The sequence below is a fragment of the Macaca thibetana genome, chromosome 16 (assembly GCF_024542745.1).
Source record: "Macaca thibetana thibetana isolate TM-01 chromosome 16, ASM2454274v1, whole genome shotgun sequence".
Taxonomy (NCBI): Eukaryota; Metazoa; Chordata; class Mammalia; order Primates; family Cercopithecidae; genus Macaca; species Macaca thibetana.
Genome location: NC_065593.1, coordinates 3251037 through 3272868, shown reverse-complemented (window position 1 = coordinate 3272868; position 21832 = coordinate 3251037). Strand labels below are relative to the sequence as shown.

Here is a 21832-nt window from a genome sequence, read left to right as displayed (position 1 = left end):
CGACAAAGTGAGACTCCGTCTCAAAAAAACAAAACAAAGAAAAAAAATTGAACTTTTTTTTTTTTTTTTTTGAGATAGAGTTTCCCTCTTGTTGCCCAGGCGGGAGTGCAATGGCACGATCTCCACTCAACGCAACCTCCCACTCCCGGGTTCAAGCAATTCTCCTGCCTCAGCCTCCCGAGTAGCTGGGATTCCAGGCATGCGCCACCACGCCCGGCTAATTTTGTATGTTTAGTAGACACGGGATTTCTCCATGTTGGTCAGGCTGGTCTCGAATTCCCAATCTCAGGTGATCCGCCTGCCTTGGCCTCCCAAAGTGCTGGGATTACAGGCGTGAGCCACCGCGCCCGGCCAAAACATTAACTTTTTTGGCGATTTTTTTAAAGCTCATCAGCTATCATTAGTGTTAGTGTATTTTATGTGTGGCCCAAGACAATTCTTCCAATGTGGCCCAGGGAAGCCAAAAGACTGGACACCTCCATTTATAGTATAAAATGAGAGCCACCAGGCTTTCGACTCAGACCCTTTTCCTTATACTGCCAGTCAGCTGCGCGCAGGGACTCGCAGTTCAGGGTTCATCACCAGCAGATTCCCTCTCTTCCTTGCTTGCTCCGGCCAGCCTAGCCGTGGGCCAGTACAGTATGGCCCGGCCCCGCCCCCGCCCTTCCCAGAGGTCCACAGCCTGGCCGGTCCAGCGGGCGGAACCGATAGTGTCTGGCAACTTGGCTCGCTCGGACTCTGAATCCCGGAGCACCAGGCGCCCACGAGAACGCTGTTCTCCTTGACTTCCGGGCGCACGCTCCTCTGTCGCCGCCGTCAGAGCGGAATTCCCGGTGCCACCGCAGCCGCTGTCTGTGCGCCCAGCTCTGCTGCCGCCATGGGGATCTTAGAGAAGATCTCGGAGATCGAGAAGGAGATCGCTCGGACGCAGAAGAACAAGGGTGAGGGCCGGACGGGCGGGGCCTTCCTTTCTGCCCGCCTCAGTTTTCCTGTCTGTAAAATGGGGGAACAACTCCAGCAGTAATGCTGGGACAAGATCCGAGGCCGCGGAGAAGTTGCCAGACAAGTGCCGAGGCCGGCCTGCGCGCCCAAGGCAGGGCCAGGCGGGAGCGGGTCTCACACCCAGGTCTGACTGCAAACGGCCCCCAAGAGATCTGATCAGTCCTAGACCGTGTGTCCAAGTAGAGTAATCCCAGCTCACAGAGCAAGCATCTGACCCATCTGACCCAGAGAGAGGCAGAGCTAGGGTTCAAACCCCAGTCTCCTGATGGCTGGGCCCGGGGCTTTGGTGGTCTCCCCTGTTGTTTTGGAAAGTACAAGAGGAGACCTCTCAGGAACAGCCTCACTCAGTAGCTGAGAGCCCACTGGAGCAAGGGAATCAGGACTCTGGAGTCTGGAAGGCCTGGGTTTGAACCCCAGGTCCACCACGTACCTTCTGTAAAACACTGGAAAGTCACTTCACTTCTTGGAGCCTCAGTGTCTTCATCTGTAAATGGGGTGATACTTTCCTGCTCCATCTTAGCACACAGCTGAGTTAAATTAGATGGCCTTTACAAAGCACTGGGCACATGGTAAGCACTCAGTATTTAAAGTAAACACCCCAACATAGATAATAGATAATGAAGCCTCAAATCTGGACTTTAGAATGTAAGTGCTGGAGGAGCTCACAGAAGAGAGATTAGGAGAGAATGATGACACTAGGAGGAAGTGGGACTTGAGCTGGTTGTTGGGAGGGTTTCCCAGGTGGGGGCCACTACTGAGACAAAGACATGGGAGTGAGCATGATGTGTTCATGGGACAGTGAGAGCAGTCTAGATCACAAGGTGGGTATGGAAGAGTAATGGGAGAAGCAGTTGGCCAGGCTAGTAGCTAGCCATTCAGGCTTGTGGGAGAAGGAAGCAAGCAACAACAGATAGCTGGTCCCAGTGTCTGCCTTCCCTTGGTTCCATTTAGGTTTGAAGGCCGAGGAGTTGAGGGCCCTCTATGACTCATTCCTTCTGTAAATCTTTTTTGTTTGTTTGTTTGTTTGTGACAGTCTTGTTCAGTCACCCAGGCTGGAGTGCAGTGGCGCCATCTGGGCTCATCGCAACCTCTGCTTCCCAGGTTCAAGCGATTCTCCTGCCTCCGTCTCCAAGTAGCTGGAGGCACGCACCACCACACCCAGCTAATTTTTGTATTTTTTTAGTAGAGAGGAGGTTTCGCCATGTTGTCCAGGCTGGTCTTGAATTCCTAACCTCAGGTAATCCGCCCTCCTCAGCCTCCCAAAGTGCTGGGATTACAGGCGTGAGCCACCATGCCCGGCCGATCTTTCCTGAGCCTTTACTATGTGCTAGGCACTGTGGTTAAAGCAGTGAACACAGCAGGCATATCCCAGCCCTCAGATCTGACCTTCTAGTTGACAGTCTGAAAACTAGAAATAAAATAAATAAAACAATGTCAGCCAGCAGTATGTGCTGTGAAGACAAACCAGGGTGATACAGCAGAGTATTAGGGGTGGGGAGGGGCTGGGGATTGGGCCTGCTTAGGTGAAATGATAGAGAAGACCACCATGAGGATGGGGCGTTTCAACTAAGACCTGAATGAGAAGAAGGAACTGGTCATGCAAACATCTGGGAGAAGAGTGTTCCTGGCAGAAAGAACAGCTAGTGCAAAGGCCCTAAGGCAGGAACAAACTTGGCTGTTTACAGATCAACAGGACTAGGGTGGGGTGCAGTGATGGGACAGGAGGGGGTCGATCATGCAGAGCCACAGGTCATGGGAAAGACTCTGGGTTGTGTTCTAAGGCAGTGGGAGCTGGTGCAGGGTGCTAAGCAGGGGAGGGGCTATTCTGACTTCTGTCTTAAAAGTTCCCTCTGGGCCGGGCGCGGTGGCTCAAGCCTGTAATCCCAGCACTTTGGGAGGCCGAGACGGGCGAATCACGAGGTCAGGAGATCAAGACCATCCTGGCTAACACGGTGAAACCCCGTCTCTACTAAAAAAAACACAAAAAACTAGCCGGGCGAGGTGGCGGGCGCCTGTAGTCCCAGCTACTCGGGAGGCTGAGGCAGGAGAATGGCGTAAACCCGGGAGGCAGAGCTTGCAGTGAGCTGAGATCCGGCCACTGCACTCCAGCCTGGGCCACAGAGCCAGACTCCATCTCAAAAAAAAAAAAAAAAAAAAAAAAAAACAGTTCCCTCTGGCTGCTGTGTGGAATATTACCTGTAAGGCCCAAGGAAAGTCACAGGGAGGCTAGAGATGCTGCTACTTTGGCTGTGGTAGACAAAGGAGATGTAAAGGTGATTAAGACCTAGTCATTCCCTTCAGATATGCTCAGAATTTTAGGAGCTGGGATGACAGGAAGGGCCATGTGAACCTGACTGACACTGAATCCTTTTTTTTTTTTTTTTTTGAGATAGTCTTGCTCTGTTGTCCAGACTGGAGTGCAGTGGTGTGATCATAGCTCACTGTAATTTCAAACTCCTGCATTCAAGCAATCTTCCCACCTCCACCTCTCGAGTAGCTGGGACTACAGGTGTGCACCACCACACCGGGCTAATTTTTACATATATATATTTTTTTTTTTTCTTTTCTTTTTTTTTTTTTTTTTGTTTTTTGTTTTTTGAGACAGAGTTTCACTCTTATTGCCCAGGCTGGAGTACAGAGGTGCGATCTCAGCTCACAACCGCCGCCTCCCAGGTTCAAGCAATTCTCCTGCCTCAGCCTCCCAGGTGTGCACCACCACGCCCAGCTAATTTTGTATTTTTAGTAGAGACAGGGTTTCTCCATGTTGGTCAGGCTGGTCTCGGACTCCCGACCTCAGGTGATCCGCCCACTTCGGCTTCCCAAAGTGCTGGGATTACAGGTGTGAGCCACCGCGCCCGGCCAATTGTTACATTTTTTGTAGAGACACAGTCTCACTGTGTTGCCCAGGGTGGTCTTGACCTCCCAGCCTCAAGCAGTCCTCCCTCCTTGGCCTCCCAAAGTGTTGGAGATTACAGGTGTGAGCCACCATGCCCAGCTGCAGAACCCATTCTTGACCCTTTCTCATTGCTATCAATTCACACATTCACTTGGCAAAATATTTCCTGTGTGCTTGGGCCCTGTGCTGGAAGCTGGGGATCCAGTCCCATTTCCTGACCTACCAGAGCCAGGGAAGTAAAGAAATAAGATAGTTTTCAGACTTCAGAAGACAGTAAACTGGCTCACGAGGCAGGAAGGGGTCTGGGGAAGGACGGAATTTACTGTAGATTATAGCCAACTTTTATTAGGTGCTTACTGTGTGCTAAGCGATGTTCTTAGTGCTTTCTGTAAAACTTCTCCATTATTCCACCATCAAAAATCTGCTGAAGTATGGTCAGGCACAGTGGCTCACGCCTGTAATCCCAGCATTTTGGGAGGCCGAAGTGGATGGATCACTTGAGGTCAGGAGTTCGAGACCAACCTGGGCGACATGGTGAAATCCCGTCTCTACTAAAACTACAAAATTGGCCAGGCGTGGTGGCACCAGCCTGTAGTCCCAGCTACTCGGGAGGAGGAAGCAGAAGAATCTCTTGAACCCAGGAGGTGGAGGTTATAGTGAGCCAAGATCACACCTGTGCACTCCAGCCTGACACCAGCAAGACTGTCAGTGGCTCACACCTGTAATCCCAGCATTTTAGGAGGCCGAGGTGGGTGGGTCACCTGACATCAGGAGTTTGAGACCAGCATGGAGAAATTATATATTTTTGATATATATATATAATATATATAATGGGAGAAATCCCATTTCCACTAAAAATACAAAAAATTAGCTGGGCATCATAGTGTGTGCCTGTAGTCCCAGCTACTCGGGAGGCTAAGGTAGGAGAATTGCTTGAACCCTGGTGGTGGAGGTTGCGGTGAGCTGAGATTGCGCCACAGCATTCCAGCCTGGGTGATATAGCGAGACTCCATCTCAAAAAGAAAAAAAAAAAAAAGAAATCTGCCTAAGAAGTTAATACTGTTAATAAACCTATTTGCAGTTTAAGAAACTGATGCACAAGAAAACTAACTTTTCCAAAGTAAAACGGCCCCAGTAATTGCAGGGTGGAGTTCTGACACAAGCTGTCAACCTCTGTAGGACACCACCCTCTGAGACTGGGCAGGGGAGGCCTCTTTGAAGAGGTGACGTTTGAGCTGCACCTCAAATGATGGGAAGGAGCCAGCTCCAGAAAGATCTCTTTGAAATGGAGAGAATCACCAGTGTGAAGGTCCCAAGGAAGGCATGAGGTCCGCATGTTCTAGAAAAGAAAAAAAAGAAAGGCCAGGCCCAGTGGCTCAACCTGTAATCCCAGCACTTTGAGAGGCTGAGGCAGGAGGAGTGCTTATGGCCAGGAGTTCAAGACCTGGGCAACATAGCAACACCTCATCTCTACAAAAGCAATTTTTTAAATTAGCCAGTCCTGGTAGTACATGCCTGTAGTCCTAGTTATTCAGGAGGCTGAGACAGGAGTTCAAGGCTGTAGTGAGCTATAATTGTGCCACTGAACTCTGGTCTGAGTGACAGAATGAAACCCTCATCTCTTTAAAAAAAGAGAGAGGAGAAAGCCACTGTGTCTGGAATGTAGCAGAGTGCGTTGAAGTAGCCAGGAGCCAGGTCACATAGGGTCCTGGTTCTCAGTCTCAACCACGGCCTCGTTTTAGAGCAAAGAGTTTGTAACACCATTTACAGTCCTGAAATGAAAGTCCTCATCAGTAATATAATTTCTGTACCCACAGAATTTGAAAAAAAACAATGTAATACCCTAATAATATAAAGGAGAAGAAGAAAAAGGAAAGTAATTTATAATGAAAATGGTATTTATGGCCGGGCGCAGTGGCTCACGCCTGTAATCCCAGCACTTTGGGAGGCCGAGACGGGCGGATCACGAGGTCAGGAGATCGAGACCATCCTGGCTAACACGGTGAAACCCCGTCTCTACTAAAAAATACAAAAAACTAGCCGGGCGAGGTGGCGGGCGCCTATAGTCCCAGCTACTCGGGAGGCTGAGGCAGGAGAATGGCGTGAACCCGGGAGGCGGAGCTTGCAGTGAGCTGAGATCCGGCCACTGCACTCCAGCCTGGGCGACAGAGCGAGACTCCGTCTCAAAAAAAAAAAAAAAAAAAAAAAAGAAAATGGTATTTATTTAAATACGCAAATGCCGGAGTGCTGCCAGGATCTAACGAAGTTACCTTGAAGCAGTGGAATCACTGGGGGTGGGACAGCCACAATGCAGGTGCGTTGTGTTGGCCACTGAGTTACGCCCCAAGAGGTGCTGCCATGGCAGCGTGGGATCCCCGAATAGTGAGCAGCTCGAGGTAAAGTTTCAGACAAAGCATGACGTAGTATTCCCTTCGTATACAATAGTTGTGTTCCTGGACATTTCAATGTCTATTAACACTGTACAAAATGTCCTGTGTTTATACATAAACAGAGCTAGGTTCTAGGCCTGGCGATCCTAACCCAGGTTTTCCCTTTGTAGATGCCTTTAGGATGTCACAAGTCATGGACTTGGGACAATTCTCCTTGGCTACGCAGGGCTGACTCACCTAATAGGGCAGCTGGTTTCCCTGCCCCCTGCCCAGTAGATGCCAATGATGACTTCACCATCAAAGTGAACAGAAAACATCTCCCAGAATTTCCAGAATGCCCCCCAGGGAGCGGTGCCACCTTTGTTGAGAACCATTGGTTCTCAGTAGGGTGGTGAGGTCTCAACAAAGAGATGGGATTTTTAAATTTTTATTATTTTTGAGATGGAGTTTCACTCTTTTTGCCAAGGCTAGAGTGCAATGACACGATCTAGGCTCACTGCAACCTCTGCCTCCTGAGTTCAAGCAATTCTCCTGCCTCAGCCTCCCAAATAGCTGGGATTACAGGCATGAACCACCATGCCCAGCTAATTTTGTGTTTTTGGTGGAGACAGGGTTTCTCCACGTTGGTCAGGCTGGCGTCAAACGCCCGACCTCAGGTGATCCACCTGCCTCGGCCTCCCAAAGTGCTGGGATTACAGGTGTCAGCCACTGCTCCCGGCCTAAGAGACTGGATTTTATTTTAAATGAATTGAGAAGCCAAGGGAGCCTTTTAAGCAGAAGGGTGGCTTTTTTTTTTTCTCATGATCTCCTTGACAGCAGTTGCTTCCCAGCCAGTACTTGGTGGCGTGTGGGCCCTGCCTGACCCCTGGGCTTGGACACCCTGGCCACTCATTTTCTGTCTTGTTTTCCATCCTTTAGCCACTGAGTATCATCTGGGCCTGCTGAAAGCTAAGCTCGCCAAGTATCGGGCCCAGCTCCTGGAACCGTCCAAATCAGCCTCGTCCAAAGGAGAGGGCTTCGATGTCATGAAGTCGGGCGATGCCCGTGTGGCACTGATTGGATTTCCCTCTGTGGGTAAGGTCAGTGATGGTCAGCGTGGGCCTCGGGGAGGAAAGCAGGAAGTCATCTTTCAAACAGGTGACCATCCAGGCTCTCCTCGCTGCCTTTCTGCTTAGCTCCGGGGACACAGAAAACCTGGACTCTCCCAGGGTCAGATCCCAGCCCTTTATCATCCTAACGTGGAGGACACTCTTTCCTCTTGCCAGCAGATGTAGCCCTACTTGGTCTTCCAACTCAGGCATCACGAACAAATACTTCTCGAGTGTGTATCTTGAGTGGTGTCATGTGCTGGGCACTATGCCAGGGACTGGGGACATAGCACGAATGAGACAGAGCTCTGTCCCTGCCCACATAGAGCTCCCATTCTTGAAGAGAAAGGACAGTAAATAAGTGAAGATGAGGTGTATCAAGTGAGGAGCGTGGACTGGTTAGTGGCAGGGCGAAGGTCTGCTAGTTACTACAGGTCCTGGCAGGTTTCTCTGGCGAGTGAGTATTTGGGCATGGGCCTGAAGGAAGTGAGGGAGCTTGCAGAGTCCTGGGTGAGAACATTCCAGACAGAGGGAACAGTCAGCACAGAAGCCCTTAGTCAGGCGCTCCCTTAGTGTGTCCAGGGAGGCCCAGGTGGCTCCCTGAGGAGCACCAGGAGGGGAGAAGACAGAGAGGATAGGGGCTTATGGGTGGCCGGAAGGACCCTGGCTTGGACTGAAAAATGAAACTGTGGAGTTTTTAGGTTTCTTCGGTTGGGTGCGGTGGCTCATGCCTGTAATCCCAGCACTTTGGGAGGCCGAGGGGGTGCGGATCACCTGAGGTCAGGAGTTCGAGACCAACCTGACCAACATGGAGAAACCCCGTGTCTACTAAAAATACAAAATTAGCCAGGCGTGGTGGCGCATGCCTGTAATCCCAGCTACTCGGGAGGCTGAGGCAGGAGAATTGCTTGAACCCGGGAGGCAGAGGTTGTGGTGAGCCGAGATTGTGCCGTTGCTCTCCAGCCTGGGCAACAAGAGCAAAACTCCATCTCAAAAAAAAAAAAAAAAAAAAAAGATTTCTTCTGAAAGTTGCTCTGTTTAGTGTACAATCTATATTGGTTTATTTTTTTTTTTTTTGAGATGGAGTCTCGCTCTGTCACCCAGGCTGGAGTGCAGTGGCACAGTCTCAGCTCATTGCAACCTCTATCTCCTGAGTTCAAGCACTTGCAGTTATCAGTCAGCCTCCCGGGTAGCTGGGATGACGGGTGCCCACCACCATAACCCCCTGATTTTTGCATTTTTGGTAGAGATGGGGTTTCACCACGTTGTCCAGGCTGGTCTCAAACTTCTGACCTCAGGTGATCTGCCCACCTCAGTCTCCCAAAGTGCTGGGATTACAGGTGTGAGCCACCGCTCCCGGCGTGATTTACTTTTTATGTGAGACATAAAATAAACGTCATTGCAGAGTTTTGAGCAGAAACGAGATATGTCTGATCGGCTTTTTTTTTTGTTTTTTTTTGTTTTTTGTTTTTTGAGGTGTAGTTTCACTCTTGTTGCCCAGGTTAGAGTGCAATGGCGTGATCTCAGCTCACTGCAACCTCCGCCTCTCAGTTTCAAGCAATTCTCCTGCCTCAGCCTCCCAAGTAGCTGGGATTACAGGCATGCGACAACCCGCCTAGCTAATTTTTTGTATTCTTTTTTAGTAGAGACGGGGTTTCACCATGTTGGCAAGGCAGGTTTTGAACTCCTGACATCAGGTGATCCACCCCCTTTAGCCACCCAAAGTGCTGGGATTATAGGTGTGAGCCACTGCACCCGGCCTAAAATAAACTTTTTATTTTAGAATAGTCTTGGATTTACAGAAAAGTTGTAAAGGTAGCACAGAGTTCCCATATACCCCACGCCCATTTTCCCTGGCAGTTAACCTTTTATACCAATGAATGTTGATCTGTTCTTGCCTCAAGTCCATGTTTTATGCAGATTTCCTTAGCTCCTCCCCACTGTCCTTTTTCTGTCCTGAGATCCCACATCACAGTTCAGTTGTTATGTCTCCTTAGGCTCTTCTAGACAGTTCCTTATACTTGCCTTGATTTGATAACCTTGATGGTTTCAAGGAGTACCATTCCCATATTTTATAGAAAGTCCTTCAGTTAGGCCGGGCGCGGTGGCTCAAGCCTGTAATCCCAGCACTTTGGGAGGCCGAGACGGGCGGATCACGAGGTCAGGAGATCGAGACCATCCTGGCTAACACGGTGAAACCCCGTCTCTATTAAGAAATACAAAAAACTAGCCAGGCGAGGTGGCGGGCGCCTGTAGTCCCAGCTAGTCGGGAGGCTGAGGCCGGAGAATGGCGTGAACCCGGGAGGCGGAGCTTGCAGTGAGCTGAGATCCGGCCACTGCACTCCAGCCTGGGCGACACAGCGAGACTCCGTCTCAAAAAAAAAAAAAAAAAAAAAAAAAAAAGAAAGTCCTTCAGTTGGGGTTTGTCCAGTGTTTTTTTTGTGGTTAATCTGGGGTTATAGTTTAGCAAGGAAGACCACAGAGGTAAAGTGCCATTTTTATCACATCACATGAAGGGCACATACTGTCAACATGACTTACCCCTGCTGATTTTGATCTTGACCACCTGGCTGAGGTGTGTCAGGTTTCTCCACCATGAGATACTCTCTTCTCCCCTTGCCACACCGCTTTGGGGAGGGAGGTGACTGTGTGCAGCCCCAATTCCATCGCCTCCTTGAGGGGAGCATCTACAGAAACTGTTTGGAATTCTTCTGCCTGGGAGATGTGTCTCTCTTCTCCCATTCATTTGTTTTATTCAATCATTTATTGATATCCGTATGGACTTGTGGGGTTTACTTTGTGCTTCGGGGTCTAAACACATACCATGTTATTTTGCTGCTCAAAAGGTTTTAACTTCGGAGCTATTTTAGTTGGCTTCTTTGATGTACTTCCGCCATTGTGTTTTTCCAGCACTTGCTCACTTTCTGACACTGCAAGATGCCTCAAGCTCATTTTGTATATTCCCTGCCCTGTCCTAGAATCTGCCATTTCTCCAAGGAGCCCTGGTTCCTTTGATTGGAGAATAGCATTAGAAACCACCATCTGGGCGCTGACTTACTTTTTTTACAGAATCACTCTGGCTGTTGTGTAGCTAGCAGGCTACAGCAGGGCAAGGTGGAAGTGGGACAGCGGGGAGGTTGCTAGAATATAGGCCAAGTGAGCAACAACCAAAGCTCTTGGACAGGTGCCAGGGAGCAGCTTCTAACTCAGTTCAGCTGAACAATTTGAGCCCACACCCAGTTTCCATTGCTCTGGGCCAGGCATAGGGGAAGGTGGTAACAGCTACCTTTCCTTGAATGCTTGCTGCATGCAGGCTGGGCGGTGTTTCGTTTTGTTTGTTGTACTGTCTGCCTATATGATTGGTATATGTATCAGAGAGAGAGAGATTGATAGAGAAGCCGCTCTAGTTACCCTTGAAGTCTGGGCCTGTGGCAGATCCCACCTGCCTTTTTGGGAGTATAGGCTCTCCCACCATGGGAGGGCCCAGTTCTTACTCACAGGGGCCAGACAGAATCAGGGAGTCGCCCCAAGGTTGGTTGCTGGGTGTCTCAACAGCCATTGCCTGCCTGTTGGGGCCACCCTGTCTATCCATACCTGTCCACTCCACCAGGTTTTCATCATTTCTTGGGTTTCCAGGAGGTCCCCAAGGCTGAGGATTTCTGGATTTGAGGACTCGATGTATTTCCATCGCATGCCACATTCTGGGCTTGAGAGGTCTAAGGGTGCCTTGGGGAGGTGTGCCCCTGTCTTCCTGCCAGTCAGCCAGAAGGCAGGGTCTGGATAGCTGGCCCTGCAACTCAGAGTCTCAGGCTTCTTGTTCCTGGGGCCCTGCTGATTAGGATGGAGCAGGAGGCATGGGGCTGGGTTTCTTCCCTCCCCGGTTCTGCCCACTGCTTGGCTGGCCTTCTCAGCCACAGCATCTATCACTGAGATGTTACAGTGTTCGGAGAGCGAGGCACATCCCGGTCCTTACCTTTTTAATCCCTGTGCAGTCCTGTGAGGGAGGGACTGGGTTCATGCCCATTCTACATGTAAAGACCCTGAGCTGAGAGTATGGAGTTTCCTGCCCGATCCCAGGATACCCCGGCAGAGGCAGGTTTCAAAGCCAGGTTTCTCCAACTCCCAGCCACAGTGAATGGTGGCCTGAGTGGTCACATCCACATCTTCCCAGTTCCCCACTCCCTCCCTGCGGCACCTCTCCTGTCAGCTGTCTCTGCTTCAGCCCAGGAGATTGGCGTCTCCTTGCACAGCTCCTCACACCCTCCCTAGGTGCACAGCACGTCTGGGTACTGGTTCCACGAGTGCCATGGGACTGCTACCTGCTTAAAGTTCTCTGGGGCCAGGAGAGTCTGGAGAATTGTGTGGGGCTAGGGGAGGCTCCTGATGTATGTGGGGAACCCCCTCAGAATCCAGATCCCTGCCTCTACCCAAGACAGTCCTGAGGCCGCCAAGGAACAGATAGACCCTCTGATGTCCGACCCATCCAGGACAGGGCCAGAGGCAAGCCCTCCGGCTGGGAGGTCTCTTCGCAGCCATCTAGGTCACTGAGCCGAGGGTGAGAGGGGCTCCTCCTGCTGCCTGCACCTGCAGGCCTCCAGCCCCTGGGGCCTCTCCCAGAAGGCCAGACACAAGGCTCCTCAGTGCAATGACCTCCTTTTCTCCTAGTCCACATTCTTGAGTCTGATGACCTCCACGGCCAGCGAGGCAGCGTCCTATGAGTTCACCACTCTGACGTGTATTCCTGGGGTCATTGAAGTAAGTGTGTGTGCTGGGCCCAGGAGAAGGGACGTGTGCTTGTGTTTGGACTTGTGCCTGTGCCCGCCGTGTGTGAGTCAGGGTGGATGTCCCCATGTCAGAATAGGCTCTGGACTGAGCTGCTTTGCCCTCCAGCACCGACAATTCTGGGGATCCTAGCTGCTGGACCCCAGAGATGCCTGGTGGGGCCTGGAACCAGGAGGTGAGGCCAGCATGTGGCTACTCTGCCTGGCGCCTCCTGTGCGAGATCTCCTCCCCAACACCACTGCAGGTCTAGTCACTAATTGCTGCTTGGCTGTATCCTTCTGCCTCCCCATGAAGCTTCACTGCCTTGGGCTGTGTTTGCTTTGGGCAGCTGGGTGCTGTGGCGTTAAGTTCCCACGGTGACGCAATTTATTTGTGAAGTGCTGGTACCATCAGCCATGAGTATTGTGGGACTGGGAGATCCTGAGCCCTCTCTAGGTGGCTACTCAGCTCATAGGCTGTGGTGTGCACTGGGCTGGGATGGTGACGAGGCTCGGGCTTGGCCACAGGTTTGCACCTGGGTTTCTCTAAGCCCCTGAGCCCTGGGGCCATTCCAGATGTCCCAGATCCAGGCAGGACCTTACCAGTGGAGGCCCAGCCTTGCCTTACCTTTCTTCTCTTCTGCATCCTAGTACAAAGGCGCCAACATCCAGCTCCTGGACCTTCCTGGAATCATTGAAGGCGCAGCCCAAGGTGGGAGGCAGGGCAGGTGTGTGGGAGGCAGGGCAGGTGTGTGGGAGGCAGGATGGAGCTCTGTTACTGATTGTTGAAACTGGGTGTGGCTGTCATGGAGATCACTCTGGATCCCTGGTCTGTTATCCCACTTTCCAGAAAAGACAGGTTCCAGTTCAAATCCTTGGCACCAAACTAGCTTTGTGATCTTGGGCAAGTGATTGGCTATCTCTAAGCCAAGCTTCAGTTTCCTCAGCTATAGAATGGGCATGATCATACTTAATTTACAGCATAGTTTTCAGGCATTTAGCCTGGGGCTTGCCACATGGTAAGGGTGGGCATAGGATAGCCGTTATTATCCCGTTACTCCTTTTATGATGGTGGGTGTCGGATTTTCTTCTGAAATAACTGTGAGCAAAACACGTGGATTAAAGAAAAATGCCAATAAAATCAATCAGCTTGTGCTGGTATGTGGCAGAGGCTGTGGTAGGTCTGTAAAGGACAGGAGTCCAGGGCGCCGTGGGCTGGGTAGTGGTCACATGGGTTCGTGTATGTAACTCCATCCCTCCCACCCATCCAGGAAAAGGCCGTGGCCGGCAGGTGATCGCTGTGGCACGCACAGCTGATGTCGTCATCATGATGCTGGATGCCACCAAGGGAGAGGTGCAGAGGTCCGCAGGGTGGGGCATGGGGCAGGCTCACATGTCTGGGGAGGGCCGATGTGTCCCTGAGCTCATACTGGGCGGCCTGTGGGTGCTTGGCCCTCTCACATGTGAGAGTAGTGGTAGGACTTTTCACAGACTAAACCCAACACCACCCAGCCTGTGGTCGTCTTCTCCTCAAGGCTTGTGTCCAGCCAGCACAGAGGCGTCTTGGGGCTGGGGGCCAAGGGGCTTGGCCTGGCTCTGCTTCCTGTTCAGAGGCACAGGTGCCCCATCACTGCCCAGAACCTGCCAGAAGCCCAGCCCCAAGCACAGAAGCATTGTTCATCCCACGTCCTGGCAGAGGGGCACACCAGGCCTGCTTCCTTGGGACCAGAAGGAGTACCCTCATGTGGTCACCTCGTGGGGGCTCCACCCCTTGCCTGTGCATGCCGACTGTAAACCGGACCGGTTCCCTCTGCGACTGGGGCAGAGTTTAGAAGCTCCCTGCAGCTCTGGGGCATTGGGAAGGAGTGTTCTCCGGGTTGCTGGGGAAGGGGGTGAGGAGAGAGTCAGTCTCTGTCGGGGTGGACGGTGATGTCCTGCGTAACAGGGAAGCTGTGCAGCCTGGCTCTGTGGACAGCCTGTGAAGGGCTTATGGGGTGCTCTGCCTAGGTCTCTGCTGGAGAAGGAGCTGGAGTCTGTGGGCATCCGCCTCAACAAGCACAAGCCTAACATCTACTTCAAGGTGAGGCACCTCTCGGGCCTGCAGGCCAGGGGTGTGGCAGTTTTGAGACTGCATTGGCCGGCGACTGAGGCTGTGGGACCATTGCTGTGGCCCCTCGGTTAGCAGTTCTCCCCGTCCCTCTCTCCTCTTTCAGCCCAAGAAAGGCGGTGGCATCTCCTTTAACTCAACAGTCACGCTGACCCAGTGCTCGGAAAAGCTGGTGCAGCTCATCCTGCACGAATACAGTATCCTTCCCTGAAAGACACGTGAGGGAGGGCAGTGGGGGGACTGACCAAGACAGGAGGACTCGTGGCGCAGGGTGGCAGCAGGTCACCCCCACTGCCCCCGCTGTCCATTCGACCAGCCTCTGGGCAAGCTCCAGATTGCCAGGGCTGCAGCCATGCACTTGACAATGGCTTCCTGGCTCCTCGCCGAGTACTGGGCACTGTGGTAGCCAGATGACATCTGGAAGAAAAAGATGTCATGGGAAACAGCCTCTGATGATGGAGGGTTCCTAGCCTGGAGAAGCCCCAGGGAGAGCTGGGGAGTGGATGGTGCCTCTAAAGCAAGGTTGGGGGCTGGTTGGGTTCTGGGGCCCTGGGGATAGGGTAGGGGGCCTCAGGCAGAGTTATGTCTGGCATATGGAGAACTCTTAGAGTGAGCTGTGAGCCCCTCATTGCCAGAGGTGGGTGAGCAGAGGCAGGATGGCCCCCACTGGAGTCCTGCACAGGAGAAGCTGGGTTCGACCAGCTTTCAGATGCTCCTGGTGCTAAAACCCAGGCTTCCCCTGAGGGGCTTTGGGGATTCTAGCAGGTACATTTTTCTCCCTGCCTAGCTGTCAAGATTAAAACCCTGTGTTGATTGAAACTTTTATATATTGTAGTCCCTCTGGGGAAGAGAAAAGAAGGCTTCCAAAGCATTACAATCTTGTAAAACCTCACAAGCAGATAACCGCCAAGATCCCATGCGGCCAGCATATTTCCTGCTTGGCTCTTTGGGGCCCTCCGCTGAGGAGGGACAGGGGCAGCTGGTACACAGGTTGCCCTTAATCGGAGCCCCTCAGAGATCTTCAACGCAGAAGTTCTCTTCCGAGAAGACTGCTCCCCAGACGAGTTCATCGATGTGATCGTGGGCAACCGGGTGTACATGCCCTGCCTGTATGTAAGTGCAGGAGGGGAGCCCTGGCCTGGCCACTCGGCCTTTCCACCACATGCATTTCTTCAGCTCCCGGAGCCTTGTGAGAGAAGCAGAAAGAGTTTGAGGCTCTCCCCTCCCCTCCCCTCACCTCAGTGGCTGCTTGAATCTTGCAGACATGGAGAGCTTGAAACCAGGGTTCCAGCCCAGCCTTCCCTACCCTGAGGCAGCAAAGGAAGGGAGGGCGTAGACTCAGCTCTCCAAGGAAGGGCTGCAGCCAGCACAGGGCGATGGAGGGCCCTTTCCTGGATGCCTTGCTCCTATCCTCAGCACCGGCCTCCACCTTCTCAATCTCAGGTTTATAACAAAATCGACCAGATCTCCATGGAAGAGGTGGACCGCTTGGCCCGAAAACCCAACAGTGTGGTCATCAGGTGAGGCCGCTGGCATCCTGCCACTCTGCTGTCCTTGCTCTGGGTTCTGACCCCAGTCGTCAGGCCTGCCAGCCACTTTGGCTGTGGAGGAGGAAAAGCCAGCACAGCCTCCAGCAGCACACAGCCCTCATGGAGCCCATGACTTCCTGCCCAGGGCAGAGCACTTCGTCCATGAGGCCCAGGAGACACTGCAGGAGGGTCTCCTTCATAGCTGCTGGAGGCATTGGCCCGTTCCAGTTGTGAATTGCCATGGGCAGGGTGGGTGATGTCTTCTGGACTTTGGTTAAGAAAACAAGGATTTCATCAACCAAGGTTAAATGGTTAAGAGGCTTCTTAACTTAGGCCAGATGCGGTGGTTCACGCCTGTAATCCCAGCACTTTGGGAGGCCGTGGCGGGTGGATCACGAGGTCAGTAGATCTAGACCATCCTGGCCAACATGGTGAAACCCTGTCTCTACTAAAAATACAAAAATTAGCCGGGCGTGGTGGCGTGCTCCTGTAGTCCCAGCTCCTCAGGAGGCTGAGGCAGGAGGATCACTTGAACCCGGGAGGTGGAGGTTGCAGTGAGCCGAGATCGTGCCACTGCACTGCAGCCTGGGTGAGAGAGCGAGACTCCATCTCAAAAAAAAAAAGAGGCTTCTTAACTTAGTAGTGAACCAAGGTCCCCGCAAGAAGCCCTGGGTGTGAGCTTACCTCTCCTGGTGCTCTGGAAGGTGTGGCTTCTGTCTGACCACAGCTCAAAGGGGAAAAGGGAACTAATGTTCTCAGGCCCACCTCCTTTGCAGGGTGGGTCCTTGGGGTACTGCCTGCACTCTGGCTGTTTGTTCACTTGCCACCACAGCCTGGCAGGCTTCTCTTTGGGGCAGACTGATTCAGGTGCTCCACTTTGCTGGTTTCCTGGCTGGGAGCGGATGCTCTGCAGCTTCACAGTGAAGCTTGGCCGACAGTACGGAGAGCTCGAGGACCAAGAGGCTGGACAGTGCAAATGATGGATGAGGGTCCCGGCCTGAGCACAAGGACCATTTTGTGGTGGTTGTAGCCACCACAGAGAATAGTGTCCGTCCTACAGCACAGCCTCAGCTCCTCTCCCACTGCTGTGTCCCAGGCCTTTGAGGGGCTGCCATCCTCAGGACGTGAGAGCCTCTATACCTTTACCTGCTTGTGCTTAGAACAGCTCTACAGAGGTCAGGACACAGCTCAGGGTCACACTGCAAACCTTCAAGCCACAGTCCACCCAGGCCTGGTGCCTCCAGAGCCTTGGTTATCCTCTCTTCTTGCTGAAATCCCTGCTGGACTTCCTGGAAGTCCATCGCTCCTCTCAACAAGGAGTGAACTCGGGGTGTCAGGGTTCTTAGCGTTTGCCCATGGTCCCATCACAGCCCCCGACAATCTCCCCACGGCAGCCCTTCATCAACCACACATGCTGCGACCCTCCACAGAGCACGGGCTTGCCAGCCCCTAGGAGAGATGCTGACCCTGGTTGAGTGTGACCATGATTGGTGCCCAGAGGCACTGGCAGCAGAAACATCAAGCTGCCATCAGAGTAATGGGCTTGTTTCCCTGTGGGTACCAGCGGGCCGCCTGGCCAGTGGAGGTTGTCCCCTCCAATAGTGAGAAGTGGAGACCTCAGCCTCTGAACTCACAGGGGCCCCTGCCTGACTGGCCTCTTTGCAGCTGCGGCATGAAGCTGAACCTGGACTATCTGCTGGAGATGCTTTGGGAGTACTTGGCCCTGACCTGCATCTACACCAAGAAGAGAGGACGTGAGTTGCACTGCACGTAGCTGAGCAACAAGCTGAGCTTCATCCTCCCTAGAAGGCTGCCAGGCCAGTGTGTGGTGCCCAGAGACCCCGGCACTGGCCCTGGCCTGGCTTGTCTAGACACATCTCAGCTCTTTTCCCTTCTCAGCGCTGGGCACTGCTGGTTTTGAGGGTGCCCTGGTGGGGCAAGGCTACCTTGGGGTCCCCACTGGCTGTAGCAGTCAGTGCCCTCCTGACCTCCCCTCACAGTGACAGGCCCCACTGCACGAGCATTAGGGACCTGAATCCACAGGAGCCGTCCCCATGCCTGACTCCTGCCCATCCTCCTGGTACACACACACACACACACACACACACACACACTGAATCCACAGGAGCCGTCCCCATGCCTGACTCCTGCCCATCCTCCTGGTACACACACACACACACACACACAGACACACACACTGAATCCACAGGAGCCGTCCCCATGCCTGACTCCTGCCCATCCTCCTGGTACACACACACACACACACACACACACACACGCCCTGGGGTTCCAACTGCTGAATTTGGAGCAGTTTGCATCAACCCTGACCTTGGCAGCAAGGAGTGAGCTGCAGCTTCCCTCACTAGACTCCAGCATCCCTTCGCACCCTGCCCGTTCAGTCCAGGTCCTGGTCTCTCTCGGTGCTGTCACGGCAGATGGGTGGCAGGCACTGTGAATCCTAGAGTTTTGATTTGTTTGAGTCACTGTGTTAAGGTCGGGTTCGTAGAAGATGGCACAGGGATCTATGTGGAGGGCATGCTGGATGTCAGGGGGAGGTTAGGCCAAGGCAAGGAGACCGAAAGGGCCTCCGTGGCCAGCTCTTCCCTCGTGCAGAATCACGAGGCGGCAGCGTGGGCCCTGATACGCGGCTGACTCTCCCCATCCCGCCCTGCAGAGAGGCCGGACTTCACAGATGCCATCATTCTCCGGAAAGGGGCCTCGGTGGAGCATGTGGTGAGTTGACAAGACCTGCTGTGACAAGGGGTGGGAGCTCTGCATGCCCCTTGGGACTCTGTTCTGCCTGACGTGCCCTGGGCTGGGGGTAGGCTCTGCTGGTCTCACTCTCAGATGTCAATGCAGGCTCTGGCGTGGGACAACCTGGGGCTGCGTCTGCAGCACCCCTTCCTAGCTGTGTGCTGAGGCTCTGACCTCTCCTGTGAGCAGGGTGTGCTGCCTGCCCTCCCCCCCAGGTAGTCAGGAGGACACATTGAACGAGGTCCAGCATGTAGGACACTCAGCATGCTGCCTGGCACTGCAGAGATGCCAGTAACCCTGCTCCCGTGCCATTCAGGCATCCAAGGAGAGTGGGGAGTGGCGCCAGCTCAACGCAGAGGTCAGGACAGCAGCTTCAAGGAGGCAGCCTGAGCTGGCTTGTAGGACTAGGAGGTCTGGCAGTGAGGAGTTGGGGTGGGGAGCATCCCAGGTAGGGGAGCAGGCATGCACAGGCCCCAGGGGAGGTGCTCTGGGCTTAGGGAGCAAGAGGCTGCCTTTCCCTGTCCAGGATTCTGTCACCTGAACATGACCCTGCAGGCACAGATGGTGGTCAAGCTTCAGGTCACATGGCCGTCCTCCTGGGCTGATGCTTTTCTGGTGTTGTTTTCCTCAAGCTCATTTCTTCTCCAGATCTGTATCCTGTAGGCAAGGGACACTGTAGACCCAGCTGTCCCTGCAGCCCCTTGGGACAGTGGTGGCTGGGCCTGCAATCTGCTCTTGTGCATTCATTCCTTCCACAAGCCCAGCCCCAGGTCTCCGAGTGCCACCCTGGAGGTATTAAACAAATGAGGCCAGGCAAAGTCCCATCTCTCTCAGGGCCTAGGCTTGAGGTCACAGCAGGAGGAGCCAAGGAGACTCACGATTACCCTCCTGAATCCCTTCAGTCACTCACAAGTGGCAATGCTGGGCAAGCTGACTAAAACAAAACCCATTTGCAGACCAGAATCAGCCACCTTTCCATCTGTGTCAAGGAAGTGTTCCTGCAGGCCTGGTGCTGGCCTCCGCCCTCGGGACTCTGGGCTGAGGCGTTGGGTCTCCCACCAGGGCCTGGAAGACCTGTGGGCATGTGGGAAGAGGAGTCACATTGCACAATTGCAGAGTCCCCTCCCCACCGCCCTCCACTGTGCCACCGTCAGCGTGACAACCAGAGGTCCACACTCTCGGGGCAATTGCTGGATGCCTCCTCCAGCAATTGGTCTCCTTCCAGTTTCATGTGACCTCTGGGACCCCTGGGACCTTCATCCCTACCAAGGGTATACGCTGCCCTGGGAGTTCGGGGTGATATGATGTGTGGGAAGCTTCAGGCCACAGGTGGGGCCAGGAGGAGTGAGAGACGGTGACCAAGCCGGGGAGACTCCAAGCTGTCACCTGTCCCATTCTGAAGGAGCATCTGTTCAGGCAAGGCAGGCAGAGGGCCACTAGCAGCCAGGCCCCTGACCTTCCCCTGGTGGCTGTGGGAACATTCCTAACTAGGCACCATAGCTGGCAGACCAGGAGTGGGAATGGCAGGGCCACCTGCAGCTGTGATTGGGTGGCTGTGTGCGAATTGAGCACGTGTCAGTCCTCTACACAAGGCCCGGACTATGGGCACCTGCCGCAGGAACTGCTGCCTCTTAGCCTGTGTCCTGAGCTTTGAATGTGTGGCCAAGCTTGGGATGGGGTTATGGGGAGCCTCACCTCTACCTGACTCTCTCTCCTGTCCTCCAGTGCCACCGCATCCACCGGTCACTCGCCAGCCAGTTCAAGTACGCCCTGGTGTGGGTGAGTTTCTGGGTGGAAGGCGAGCAGGCTGGGTTAGGCATGGAGCAAGGCGTTCACACTCTCTGCGTGGTGTTCCTGTCCTTCCTGTGGGGATTGGCATGTCTGTGTGTCTGTCCTCCATAGAATGTACATGCCAACCCAGGGTAGACATGGGTCTTCCCCACCCTTTCTTTTTTCTGGTGTTTGCTTTTTTTCTTTTTTTTTTTTTTGAGGCAGAGTCTGGCTCTGTCTCCCAGGCTGGAGTGCAGTGGCACCATCATGGCCCACTGCAGCCTTCATATCTGTGCTCAAGCGATCCTCCCACCTCAGCATCACAAGTAGCTGGGACTACAGGCACACACTACCATGCCTGGCTAATTTTTCATGGAGATGGGGTTTTGCTACCTGGCCCAGGCTGGTCTCGAACTCCTGAGCTCAAGTGATCCTCCCACCTTGGCCTCCAGAAGTGCTGGGATTACAGGCATTAGCCACTGTGCCTGGCCCTCCCCTACCTTTGAGATCAGGGATGGTCAGACCACTGCGGACGTCCTGCTGCCTGAGGCCCCCACCTTACGCCATGGCATTCACCCCCCCAGGACACACACACCCGGGGATATCTTCTGTGGCCTTGGCCAGTCCAGGCTGAGGTGACCCTTCTGCCCCCATTCCTCACCCAGGGCACCAGCACCAAGTACAGTCCGCAGCGGGTGGGGCTGACCCACACCATGGAGCACGAGGACGTCATCCAGATCGTGAAGAAGTAACGGCGCCCAGCAGGCCTCCCGCCCACCTGCCTCCTCTCCCTGGGGAGCTGGTCCCACTGGGACACACAAACACCCAAACAGAAAAATACAAATACACGTACCCCAGGAAGGGGTCCCTCAAGTCTCTGCTATTTACAGAAGTTTCTTCAGTAGGCAGATGAAGAGGGTGTCGGGGCAGAGGGGCTCGGCTGGAGGCATTTCCCATAAGACTGAGCCCTCGCATAGGGGTTTTGAGTTTGTAGTGCTGAGCCTGCATCTGTGCCGCCAGCCCCCTGCACTGAGGGAGCAAGTTGCCCACCTGCCCGCCAGCCGGGGCCTAAAGCAGATGGCATGCTCAGTGCCAGGCTGGTAGCTGGGCCTGCCGGGGTCCCCGGGGGCTGTGGCTGCTGTCACGGCACCTCACTCCCTCAGTTCGTGCCAGCTTCTCTGACACTAGGGGTGGGGGCCCTTCCAGGAGGAAGCCCCCTTGGGTCCCCCACACAGGGCTCTCCATGATGGGAACCAGAGGTTAGTGGCTTCAGAGGCCCAGCTGACACCCTTCACAGCCTAAGGGCTGTCTTAAAGTGCCTCCCCCTATATCCCCCTCCCAGGGCAGCCCCTGCCCAGCACAAAACCCCACGACCCTGGCTCTGCACGCCTGGGGCAGGGACTTCTGAGTTTAGGATCTGTATTTTCTAAGTCCCCAGTTCTCCTGACTCTCCTTTCTGAAATAAAGGATTGAAAACGGTTCCTGTTCAGACTGAGAACACTTTGTTAACTTGCTGAACAGTAGCCAGGTTGAGTC

At 53.7% G+C, this 21832-nt stretch overlaps 1 protein-coding gene across 1 annotated transcript; it reads left to right on the top strand.

Moving 5' to 3' along the window:
* Positions 1-743: 743 nt before the first annotated feature.
* On the top strand, positions 744-21775 carry DRG2 (developmentally regulated GTP binding protein 2). The gene is made up of 13 exons (XM_050763447.1): positions 744-941; positions 7207-7367; positions 12042-12131; positions 12788-12848; positions 13408-13498; positions 14144-14216; positions 14350-14440; positions 15259-15356; positions 15687-15763; positions 17438-17526; positions 18447-18505; positions 20252-20305; positions 20962-21775. The coding sequence occupies exons 1-13, from the start codon at positions 878-880 to the stop codon at positions 21046-21048; spliced, it is 1095 nt and encodes a 364-aa protein (XP_050619404.1). The 5' UTR covers positions 744-877; the 3' UTR covers positions 21049-21775.
* Positions 21776-21832: the final 57 nt, after the last annotated feature.

Bases quoted from the DNA above. Each gene is read 5' to 3' on its own strand.
- DRG2 (XM_050763447.1), top strand. From the start codon at position 878: ATGGGGATCTTAGAGAAGATCTCGGAGATCGAGAAGGAGATCGCTCGG. The intron at 14,217-14,349 runs GTGAGGCACCTC...CTCCTCTTTCAG, and splicing joins AGCCTAACATCTACTTCAAG to CCCAAGAAAGGCGGTGGCAT. The intron at 15,357-15,686 runs GTAAGTGCAGGA...TCTCAATCTCAG, and splicing joins TGTACATGCCCTGCCTGTAT to GTTTATAACAAAATCGACCA.